This window comes from Moschus berezovskii, chromosome 9, assembly GCF_049115385.1.
Source record: "Moschus berezovskii isolate FMDL1 chromosome 9, NW_MosBer_1.0, whole genome shotgun sequence".
NCBI classification, from domain to species: Eukaryota; Metazoa; Chordata; class Mammalia; order Artiodactyla; family Moschidae; genus Moschus; species Moschus berezovskii.
Genome location: NC_142468.1, coordinates 44,550,654 through 44,563,355, shown reverse-complemented (window position 1 = coordinate 44,563,355; position 12,702 = coordinate 44,550,654). Strand labels below are relative to the sequence as shown.

General features: G+C 38.0%; 1 protein-coding gene across 1 annotated transcript in view; it reads right to left on the bottom strand.

Annotated features, from left to right (window-relative positions):
- Nucleotides 1-12,702, bottom strand: part of AP4E1 (adaptor related protein complex 4 subunit epsilon 1) — a 70,947-nt gene that overhangs the window by 34,516 nt on the left and 23,729 nt on the right. The window contains exons 9-12 of the mRNA XM_055435930.2: nucleotides 5,520-5,642; nucleotides 5,307-5,416; nucleotides 1,517-1,656; nucleotides 103-215 (exon numbers count right to left, since the gene is read on the bottom strand). Of these exons, the coding sequence (XP_055291905.1) occupies nucleotides 103-215; nucleotides 1,517-1,656; nucleotides 5,307-5,416; nucleotides 5,520-5,642 (486 nt within the window). The remainder of the gene's footprint in view (nucleotides 1-102; nucleotides 216-1,516; nucleotides 1,657-5,306; nucleotides 5,417-5,519; nucleotides 5,643-12,702) is intronic.

Below are 12,702 nucleotides of genomic sequence, written 5' to 3'. Positions count from 1 at the left end.
AAGGAATTGATATACCATTTTAATTTCCATTAAATTCTCCAAGGACTCTGTAATAAAAACATTTAATTTTAAAATCTTTGCAGAATGCAATAGTTTACTAACCTTCTGCTAGCAGTCTCAGAAAGTTATTGGGAATATCAGGATGCATCACATCTCCTCCCACTGAAAATACAGCATTCATTGTCTGAATAAACCACGCATTATCAGGAGCATATGTGTCCACAGTGTTAAGAACAAGTACACTTCCAAATGCCACTTGTTAAAATTACCCTTTCTGAATCAATGTTTAAAAAAATAACCCTCAATTCATCCCAGTTTGGCATTTATAATTTTAACTTCTGCCAATAAATTTTTCTAAAATCTAGCTTTGTGTAAAATAGGTGCTCAGTAAAGCTTATTTAGTAAACTTAGTAAACCAGTTCATGTTGTTTTATCTAGCACCATATCTTGGACATAATAGCCACTCAATTAAATGTGAAATAACTGAAAGAAATATTCCAGCTGACTGTGGACAAATACATAATGGAAAATGATATGCACTTCTGAGAGGTTAAGTGTTGTGATATGTCTTTCTGAACAATTGTTTACCCTCTTTTCTAATCTGTTCCTCTTCAGTTCTAATATTCTACCATTCTGCTAGCCAGGGCTATAGCACTGGCCAGGACAAAACTATACTTGAGCATTCCAAGATAATTTGACTGCCATTATCATTCATTCATTCACTCTTAGATTTAAACAACAAACATCTTGAAAAGAATGTTGAGTAACCTTGGGGCCTGTAAACTTCCTCTGACTTTTTAAAAACAAATGTGAAGAAAAGTAACATGTGAATAGAATTTGTGACCATTCCCAGTACAAACAATCATGTAAAGGCTAAATTTTAGCATACTGATATCCTCACCAATCTCCCCCAAACAACAATAACTTTTACTCAGGAAAGAAACTGAGTAGGAAGTAAAGTCAAAGACAAGGACGGATAAAAGAAGAATCAGAGATTCTTGTATATTCCTGTTGATAATACTGCCCAGTAGAATAAAAAGAACCAGGAAAAAAGTCATCCCCCAGGAAGTCTACACAACTTCTTGTTTTTGACAATAAGGCCTGAACATCAGGAATGGAAGTTATTGCTGGGCCTCTGAACTTAACCTACAAGTGACTATGTCTATACCAATCATTTTTAAGTCACTGTGTAACACACGTCTATATTTAAAATGGATAACAAACAAAAAAACTATTGTATAGCACATGGAACTCTGCTCAATGTTATGTGCCTGGCTGGATGGGATGGGGGTTTGGGGGAGAATGGATACATGTATATGTATGGCTGAGTCCCTTCACTGTTCACCTGAAACTATCACAACATTGTTAATCGGTTCTACCTCAATACAAAATGTTTTTTGGTGATAAAAAAAATTCAGTTAAAAAAAAAAGGAAAAACATTTATTTTTTGAAAAATAAATAAATAAAGTCACTGTGTAACTAAAAAGTGTTTTATGACTCATGGTCCAAAAGATATTTCTCAGCCAGCTCAGCTATTTTTCCAACCAAATTGACGATAATATATTCTTCTTTGCTCTGGTGTAAATATTCAAGCATTTTCTGGACAATCACTGTTATATTCTGTGCATTTGTAATTCTGTAAAGAAGTTCCAGAGTCTATTTAAGAAAGAAAAACAAAAGCAGTATTACAAAACTATGCATAATAACGCCAATAAATACTGTAACATAAAGGTTATATGGAGAAGGGGTAGGCTACCCACTCCAGTATTCTTGGGCTTCCCTGGTGGTTCAGCTGGTAAAGAATCCATCTGCAATGTGGAAGACCTGGGTTCGATCCCTGGGTTCGAAAGATCCCCTGGAAAAGAGAAAGGCTACCCACTCCAGTATTCTGGCCGAGAGAATTCCACTGACAGTACAGTCCATAGAGTCGCACAGAGTTGGACATGACTGGGCAACTTTCACTTTCAAAGGTTAATAATAGTTGATTCTTCCACTTTTATGTAGCTTTACTGGGCAATTAACAGGCACTCAAGAAATACACATTTTAACCAGAATAGAACTTAAGAAAGGTAAAACCACTGTTAAAAAAAAAGGAATCACAATCAATTCAAAAGTCTAAAACCCTTCGACTGATACAGATAATTATGATCTAACATCTCTACATGACAGGCCATGCAAACACCAAAAAGTTAAAAGGTTTATAATCTATTTTCTAAAAATGTAACAGCTTCTTCAGTTCAGTTCAGTCACTCAGTCATGTCTGACTCTTTGCAACCCCATGGACTGCAGCACGGCAGGCCTCCCTGTCCATCACCAACTCCTGAAGTTTACCCAAACTCATGTCCTCTTGAGTCAGTGATGTCATCCAACCATCTCATCCTCTGTCGTCCCCTTCTCCTCCCGCCTTCAATCTTTCCCAGCATCAGGGTCTTTTCAAATAAGTCAGCTCTTCACATCAGGTAGCCAAAGTATTGGAGTTTCAGCTTCAACATCAGTCCTTCCAATGAACACTCGGGACTGATCTCCTTTAGGATGGACTGGTTGGATCTCCTTGCAGTCCAAGGGACTCTCAAGAGTCTTCTCCAACACCACAGTTCAAAAGCATCAATTCTTCAGCGATCAGCTTTCTTTATAGTCCAACTCTCACATCCAAACAAGACTACTGGAAAAACCACAGTCTTGACTAGACAGACCTTTGTTGGCAAAGTAATGTCTCTCTGCTTTTTAATATGCTATCTAGGTTGGTCATAACTTTCCTTCCAAGGAGTAAGCATCTAAGCCCACATTACACATGCCTGCGTACTATGAATGTGCATGTGCTTGTGTGCACATACATACATATACAAAAATCCAGTCTTCCAAAATGCTTTCCCATACTTCCCAAACAGAAAAGTGCACTTGAGTGGATCTGTGAGCTAAAGGCAAATAGTCTCTCATGGATGGATAAGGTAGCACAAGCACTTCAAAGTGCAGCAAGGCCTACTTCCAGAATCTCAGCTATCAAGGAAGAACTGTTTTATGGCTTTCTCACCTCTTGCTGCCTCAAGCAAGATGAAGGAAAACCAGTACCAGAGTAAACTCCCATTTACCTGGCTTTCTGAGGCCCTACATTAAGGTTCCACAAATATCATAGTTCCCAGAAATCAGTATGAAACAAAGGGCAACAATAAGAAAGCATCCTTTACTAGCATTTCAGGATCAACGATATTAGCTGTAAGAGAATTTCTATATACCCTACTTGTTAAATCTGTTCAGATTTCTTTAGGGTTCTTCCTAATTTTTCAATCCTTATACCCAGGACTTCAAGTACAAAGGATAACAGATTTTGAATTTTTTTTTAAACTGTTCCAGTTAATCCTTAACACCATTTAAAATCTATAAATACATAGATCCCCCATCACTAGCTTTCCACTTACAAAGCTGCTTCAGACATCCTTCCTGTAGGCTCTGTAAGCCATGTATTTTAAGATAGTCTACACCAAATTTAATTCCTACTCTAAGACTATGAAACTTAGCGTTTCCAGGACTGAATGGGGCATGGTATTAGGAACTGCATAGCAGAAGATCTTTTCTGTTAACTCCTTCAAGATTTCTTTTTTCTTGTTATGAAAGAAAGGTAATACAATCAGGTAAAAGAGAATCCCAGACTCAAGCAACAGGTCACTCCATACCCCAGGACCAAAGTTCTTGCCACATAATTACTGATGGAGGTTAGAAACGACAGTGGAATTGAGGAAACAGTACTACAGTGCCTTCTTTGGGCACCACTGATACTCAGTATCCTCTGCAAAGAATTCAAACTACTTTTCTCACTGCAAACCAGACCTGATAATTTTAGAAGTTGTCTGTTTCTCTTTAACTCTCATTTTTAAATTAAATCTCAATAATTAAGCACAGAACTAAGAAAACTGTACCCAAGTCAACCCTATTCATGTTTTGAATCCGTTCAAAGTAGAAGAGTCATATAATTATTTGTTACTGTCCCTTGGCATCTTCGCATTTTTCTACAATGTCTACACATAGAAATTATCCATAAACTTTCTGGATTCATTCAAGGCAGGTAACAATTTTTTAGAAGATAAAAAATATGAATCCAAAATATATATGCATTATATTGCATATATGTAGATGGCAATTTCTCAGAAACATTATTTCAAAAATAGTACCTTTAGAATTCAACATTCATAATCTTATTTTTGTAAAATTATAATTATTCAATGTAATAATGTTTTCAATAAACTGAATTCATTGCTTTTAAATAATTTAGATGTTTACTAGAATTTATCTTTTTATCTTCATTATTTTTAAAATCAGAAATAAAACAATCACTCTTCTTAATTAGGTCCCATAAACCATTTTAAATGAAGGTATAGAATCATGTCTCTACACGAGAATTACCAGACCTATTTAGAACACCAAGCAGATACTGAAGCAATTTTATAAAACGAAAAAGCCGAAAAAAATTAAGTAGATTTATACACCTTTCCTTCCAAGTTCAAAACAGTTTAGGGATATCTTTACTAATTCATTTTACTTTTTTGGCCATACCATGCAGCATGTAGGATCTTAACTCCCTGAGTAGAGATTGAACCTGTGCCCCTGCAGCAGTAGCATGGAGTCCCAACCACTGAAACACCAGGGAAGTCCCTACTTTTATTAATTCTATCAAGATTCTTACAGATTCTATTAATAAGGAATAGAGTAGCCCATTTTATAGATGCTAAGGAAAATAATGAAAAAAGTTAATTATCATAAATTATGTCTTAAAATTATACTAACAGGAAGAACTGGAAATAGAATTCTGATCTTCTGTCGATACAATCCTTGGACCAATAAGATTCCTTAAAAAGGAATCCTATACAGGTGTGTGCATGCATGTGTGCTGTCACTTCAGTTGTGTCCAACTCTTTGCAACCCTATGGACTGTAGCCCGCCAGACTCTTCGGTCCATGTGATTCTCCAGGTAAGAATACTGGAGTGGGTTGCCATGCCCTCCTCTGGGGGATCTTCCTGACCCAGAATGAACTCATGTCTCCTGCACTGGCAGCAGGGGTTCTTTACCATTAGCACTACCTAGTTACACCTTCCTAACTTCTCCAACTCACAATTTAAAACCATTCTTGTGGCTATTGATACAAGTACTTTTTAGAAAAGTCCCTTAAACTTCAGTAGAAAAAATAAAATGCATTCAAAAGTTAAAATATACACATGTGCACATGCCCATAATTTTACTCTCTCTCCATAAGACCAACAAAATGTTTAAAAATTTTAACATTTCACATATACTACTCAAAATACCAGTTTACCTCTCTTTTAATAATGGGATCAGGATGATCTAAGCATTCAATTATTGTCATCTGATGTTGAAGAGCCAGAGTGGGATCCTGTTGGATAACATAGGTAAGAGCCTTCAGTCCTAGAAACAAAGATTAAATAACATAAAGTAACTTAAAGCAAATACTCAGCAAATTTCAAAAAGCTCTCTTGGCAATTTCCATCAAAAGAACCAATCATCTTACCTAAATATTTGAGATTTATTTTAGGCGACAGAACAAATTTTCCAATGCATTTGGCAGCCTTCTCAAGCAATTCTGATTTAGGATAAATAGAATAGACTGTATGCACACATTCAAACAGAATAGCTAGAAAAATAAAATATTATAACTTCAGAGGTCATATTAAGCCATAATAAAAAATATATCTGTGCAGAACTCCTAAAAAAACAAACTAATCAGAAGGTCAGTTTTAGTCAAAAATCTTATGGAAATTTTTCAAAGATAAGAATTTTACTATTTTCAGGCTTTATACAGTTGTTAGGATTATGTTGCCACAGTACAATTTCAGTTCAGTTCAGTTCAGTTCAGTCGCTCAGTTGTGTCCGACTTTCTGCGACCCCATGAATCACAGCACACCAGGCCTCCCTGTCCATCACTTTCAGGCTTTATACAGTTGTTAGGATTATGTTGCCACAGTACAATTTAGAGAGAACTATATATATTAAAAGATAAGAATGATATATTCATCCACGCAACAAGTATTTTCTGAAACCTCCTATGAGTCAGACATTGTTCTACTAGTATGGATACAGCAGAGACAAAAACCCTTACCCTCAAGGAACTCACATTCTAATGGGCACATAAGTAATATATTCACTACTCCTATATAAATAGATACTTCCAACACTCCTTGACTGCTTCAAAATAAGTTATTCTCAGGCAATTTCTACCACTTTTCACAGAAACTGGATATGTAGTTTATTTCAATGTGGTTTAGTTCAATATAATCATTTTAGGGTGCTCTAGCATTTATTTCAAAATTTTAATACTCAAAACTCGAGTCACTTTCTAAAAATTAACTTAAAAATTAACCTCCAAGGTTACAGAAAATCTAGTGAACATCTTGATAGTATTCAAATTTGATTTTCTAGTCTCATCAAAGATCTGATAACTATAATAGATGATCAACATGGACACTAAAATATTTTTCAAACTCTCTTAAAGATCAAGAGTCAAAGAGCTGGAGCATGGTCATGGTAAAGAAGAATCATTTAGGCACCATTAAACAAAATAAGCAGACTTAAAAACAGTTCAACTACACAGTTGAGGGCTTCCCTGGTTGCTCAGATAGTAAAGAATCTGCCTGCAATGCAGGAGACCCTGGTTTGATCCCTGGGCCAGGAAGATCCCCTGGAGAAGGGAATGGCAACCCACTCCAGTATTCCTGCCCTGGAGAATCAATCCCATGGACAGAGGAGCCTGGCAGGCTACAGTCCATTGGGTCGCAAAGAGTCAGACACAACTGAGCAATTAACACACACGGTTGAAGCATATCATGTCTTTCAAAGAATCACACCTGCTCTTTTTCCAAAAGTTTAAAACACAACAATCAAACATTTATTTGTGTACAAGATACAAAATAGAGCCTGAATATTCAACTAGCTATGTTTTTACACTGCTAAGTTGCCTATCAACTGATACACATAAACATTTTGGATACTTTCTAAATAAGGAGAGAGGAGAAATTGGAAATAAGCACTTTTAAGAAATAAACATCTCTTTAAGAAGTGAATCAATTTTAATTAAAGGAAAACCTATAAAGTCAACTGAACCTAAAAAGATCTCTACAGTATTATGCTGTAAGGTCTTTACTCTGTGCAATTAAAAAAAGTTGACTTTGGACTTCCCCAGTGGCTCAATGGTAAAGAATTTGCCTACCAAACCCCTGGCCCAGGAAGACTACATGTTGCAGAACAACCAAGCCCCTGCACCACAACTATTGAGCCTGTGCTCCAGAGCCCAGGAACTGCAACTACTGAGCCCACGTGCCCCAACTACTGAAGCCCATGCACCCTCGAGCCTGTGCTTCCCAACAAGGGAAGCCACCACAATCATAAGCCCTCCCACTGCAACTAAAGAGCAGCCCTCACTCCCAGCAACTAGATAAAAGCCCTCACAGCAATAAAGACCCAGCATAGACAAAATAAAAAATAGAATTATTTTTTTAAAAAATAGATCTGTTTTCAAAGAAAAATTTTTTTTAAAAGATGACTTTATGACCTCATGAAGTAAACAGAGAAAGCCTTGCTCAATTAACTAATCAACTAAGGCAGGAGTACAAAATACCATTAAACCCAGCCTTCAGCCTATCTTTGTAAACTGTGAACTAAGGATGATTTTGATATTTTTTGAGATATAACTGATATAAAAAATTATTAGTTTTAGGTGTACAATTACATTTTTAAAGGTTAAAAAAAAAGAATATATGACAGAAACCTATACGACCTACACAAAACCTAAAAGAACTGCTAGTTTAGGTATAGAATAAAATTAACTAGTTCAAAAAATACATTTATTAGTCAACTTAGGCATTCAGTTCAGTTCAGTCGCTCAGTCATGTACGACTCTTTGCAACCCCATGAATCACAGCCCGCCAGGCCTCCCTGCCCATCACCAACTCCCGGAGTTCACTCAAACTCATGTCCACAGAGTCGGTGATGCCATCCAGCCATCTCATTCTCTGTCGTCCCCGTCTCCTCCCACCCCCAATCCCTCCTAGCATCAGACTCTTTTCCAGGGAGTCAACTCGTCGCATGAGGTGGCCAAAGTATTGGAGTTTCAGCTTTAGCATCAGTCCTTCCAATGAACACCCAGAATGGATCTCCTCTAGAATGACTGGTTGGATCTCCTTGCAGTCCAAGGGACTTTCAAGAGTCTTCTCCAGCACCACAGTTCAAAAGCATCAATTCTTTGGCAATCAGCTTTCTTCACAGTCCAACTCTCACATCCATACATGACCACGGGAAAAACCATAGGCTTGACTAGACGGACCTTGGTTGGCAAAGTAATGTCTCTGCTTTTTAATATGCTATCTAGGTTGGTCATAACGTTCCTTCCAAGGAGTAAGCGTCTTTTAATTTCATGGCTGCAATCAGCATCCGCAGTGATTTTGGAGCCCCACAAAATAAAGTCTGACACTGCTTCCACTGTTTCCCCATCTATTTCCCATGAAGTGATGGGACCAGATGCCATGATCTTCGTTTTCTGAATGTTGAGCTTCAAGCCAAACTTATCACTCTCCTCTTTCACTTTCATCAAGAGGCTTTTGAGTTCCTCTTCACTTTCTGCCATAAGGGTGGTGTCATCTGCATATCTGAGGTTATTGATATTTCTCCCGGCAATCTTGATTCCAGCTGTTGCTTCCTCCAGCCCTGCGTTCCTCATGATGTACTCGGCATATAAGTTAAATAAGCAAGGTGACAATATACAACCTTGACGTACTCCTTTTCCTATTTGGAACCAGTCTGTTGTTCCATGACCAGTTCTAACTGTTGCTTCCTGACCTGCATACAGGTTTCTCAAGAGGCAGGTCAGGTGGTCTGGGATTCCCATCTCTTTCAGAATGTTCCACAGTTTATTGTGATCCACACAGTCAAAGGGTTTGGCATAGTCAATGAAGCAGAAATAGAAGTTTTTCTGGAACTCTTGCTTTCTCCATGATCCAGCGGATGTTGGCAATTTGATCTCTGGTGCCTCTGCCTTTTCTAAAACCTGCTTGAACATCTGGAAGTTCACAGTTCACATACTGCTGAAGCCTGGCTTGGAGAATTTTGAGCATGACTTTACTAGCGTGTGAGATGAGTGCAATTGTGCGGTAGTTTGAGCATTCTTTGGCATTGCCTTTCTTTGGGATTGGAATGAAGACTGACCTTTTCCAGTCCTGTGGCCACTGCTGAGTTTTCCCAATTTGCTGGCATATTGAGTGCAGCACTTTCACAGCATCATAAATGAACTCAAATAAAAATAGGTTTTTTAATTATTTTAAAATAATTTAGAGGTTAAGACTGTTTATACTCCAACTCTACAAAAGTCTAAGTCCACAGATAAAAAAGCAGTCACTCCAATGTCTCCTCACTGCAGTGGTTAAAACAAAAGTGCCTCTGAGGACTTCTAAAGGAAAAAATGCAATGTGGAGTTTTGCTTACTCCTCCAGAGCAACCCAGGTCCTAACCAAAATATCATTAAGTAAAAATTACCAAATTAACAATGTTCTAACACTGTGGCTTTATCATAGATATTTTGGGTAGGATTATGCACAAAGTTTGAAGAAGTTCTACTGATTACTCTATCCTTCAGACTAGACTTTATTTACATTTTAAATAAGTTATCTACTGTCACCACTCTGGCAAGGAGATGGGGGTACCAGCCAATGAGGGTGGTAGTCCAGTTTCTCCATTCTGCCTCCTTTAACACTTGGAATGGCAGGGGATGCTGGATCCTTCTGGGTGGGGATGAGGGTGCCCTGTCTGGGAGGAAGGGGCCCCCCAGTACTGCTCCCGATGTGACCTGTACTGAGAACAAGGGGGTGGCTCTAGTGTACCTGACCAGTAGTAAAAAGCCCTATCACTCCACCAAGTTTCCTCTACCAGCACCCCAGGAAAGACAGAAGGGGTACCTCATTGTTCTCTGTTCCTTGATGATGTAAAACCCAGGCTTCCCACATCATCTCCACTGGCAATGCCAGGGAGGGTCTCTCTTGCATGGCAGGGATCAAACTGCAGCTGCCCTCTTGGTCTTCACCACCAGCTCCATGGGAGGGTTGGGGCACCTCATTACACCTGATGAGGATGGAAATCTTGATTCTTCATTCAGCCTTTGCTGCTCTGGGTAGTCCACAGTTTTTTCTATGTGGCGCTTGACTGCAATAGAAAAACTATTGTCTAAAAGTTTTCCATCTTGCTAGTCTGCCCTTTTTGCCTGAGTCCTCTGGCTAGAGAGTAGGCTTTTTTCAGTGCATTTTTATCTGCACCTGTTGGCATTTTCAGACTGCTGGCTCTCCAGTACCCAGTCTGGGGCATACAAGGCAAAAAGAAAACCCAGGGTACTAACCTTGGAGTCGTCCCTTACATGCTAATGTTCCTAATCTACCTTCATTTATCCATGTTTCAGAGTCTCATGTGTTTATTTTACATAAAATGTTCAGAGTTTTTAGGTGTACTTAGTGGGAAGACCTAAAGTACTTCTATCTACTTTCAATGGTTCTATCCCTTATATGTCATTTTATATTATCTCTCAGTTTACTAAATAGTTTACTAAAAATGTCCTTCTCATCTTATCAGTTTCCTGCCCAAAACTATTCCATATCTCCATATTTATACAGTATAAAATCCAAACTCCTGTGGTTGCCATAGGAGGACATCCGCAATATACCCTTCCCACTGCTCCCACTATTAACTGTCCAATCAAGCTGGCAAGTCACTGTTTTCTGAAACAGTGGGGGGTTTTAAACACCCCCACTTCTGCACCTTCTTGCATGTTCCCTTTGCCTAGAACTGCTTTTAACCTCCTTTCTGGCTATCTCAATCCTATCTTTCAAGGTCCTATTATATCAATAAATCTTTAGGTGCCCTGAAGCCCACGGTGATCTTAACGACCTCTGGAATCCTGTAATATTTATTCCCTTTACCTCCCCCTTTACATTCTGCCTTATACTGGTATTATGCCTTCATAAATAAGTTATCTTCTCCATTATACTATAAACTCCTTGAAGGCAAAGCTTACATTTTATACTTCTTCATATCCTCTATATCACTTTACAATGCCTGGCACATAGCAGAAATACTCAATAAATGCCTCTGATATGATTTATTTTTTGATTTGACACTAAGGTAAGTTATAATAATGAAACTTTAATTAAAATATGGTTTGGAAAGTATTAAGACTGAAACCCAATGAGATAACTGATCAAAAGTAAAATAACTTTCTCTTCTATTAATTCAATTAAAACATATTACTCACTAGTTAACCCAGTGCCAGCTACTGGGATATGCTAGCCAATAAGACAGAGACAGTCCCTTATGAAGTTTATAATTTAATATTCATATGTTTAAGCAATATTTATATTAAGTTTACTAGAGAATACTCTACCACTGATAAATGTAAGCTATAAACTGTATCAGTACAAATATGGGGGGAAATGCAGAACAAACAGAAGTAAATAAAGGAAAAAAGAAAACAACAGAAACTAAGTTTCTCTGGCAAGGTTAAACACTGGACTGACAGACTACAAAGAAACAAATTGTTAGCATTGGTCTCCTCAATCTTAATAAAAGAAGGATGTCCTCATGGAGAACATTAAAAGTATTTCCTCAGGTATACAATGTTCTCTAAATCGAAAGGAACACGTAACAGCAGTTATCTACAGAAGTGGGTGATAAGGGTTGAAGGGACACTTTACTGTTCACTGTATACCCTTTTGTACCTTTTGATTTCTGAACCATGTGCATATATTACCTATTCAATAAAATAATTATATCTCAAACAAAACTTTTTAATTTACTTTAGCTGCCTGGAAAAATTCTGACACTACTTTGGATTATTCCGACAGCTCCTAGCCAAACCACCAGACTCAATAAGGATCATCCTTACCTCTGATGCCTTATTCTTCTCATTACATAATAAGATCCTGTGTGAATGTTAAGTTGCTGTCATGTCTGACTCTGTGCAACCCTATGGACTGTAGCCCACCAGACTCCTCTGTCCATGGGATTCTCCAGAATCCAGGAGTAGGTTGCTATGCCCTCCTCCAGGGGATCTTACCGACCCTGGGATCGAACCCACAGTCTCTTACATCTCCTACATTGGCAGGCAGGTTCCTTACCTGGTAAGTCCCAGTAAGATCCTAGATGACATCAACTGTTCATTATACTATACACTTAGAAGGGCAGGGCCTGTATCTACCTTATTTTTCCTTTAATCTCCCATATTTAGCAGGGAGGAATACGTAAGTAAATCAACTCTTTCCTCAATCTGTATTTAGTTTAAAAATTAAGCTTTTGTTTTGTAGGAATTCAGTAAATACTGGTTGAGCATATGAACACCATGCTTGTTACCTTAACTACCATTTATACATGCAAAACATAAATCTATCCTTCAAAATTTACTATCCCAATTCACTACCACGTACATTACTTTTTCTATACTAGTCTTCACAGTCCAACTCTCACATCCATACATTACCACTGGAAAAACTGATCACCGAAGAACTGATGCTTTTGAACTGTGGTGTTGGAGAAGACTCTTGAGAGACCCTTGGACTGCAAGGAGATCCAACCTGTCCATTCTAAAGGAGATCAGCCCTGGGTGTTCATTGGAAGGACTGATGCTAAAGCTGAAATTCCAATACTTTGGCCACCTCATGTGAAGA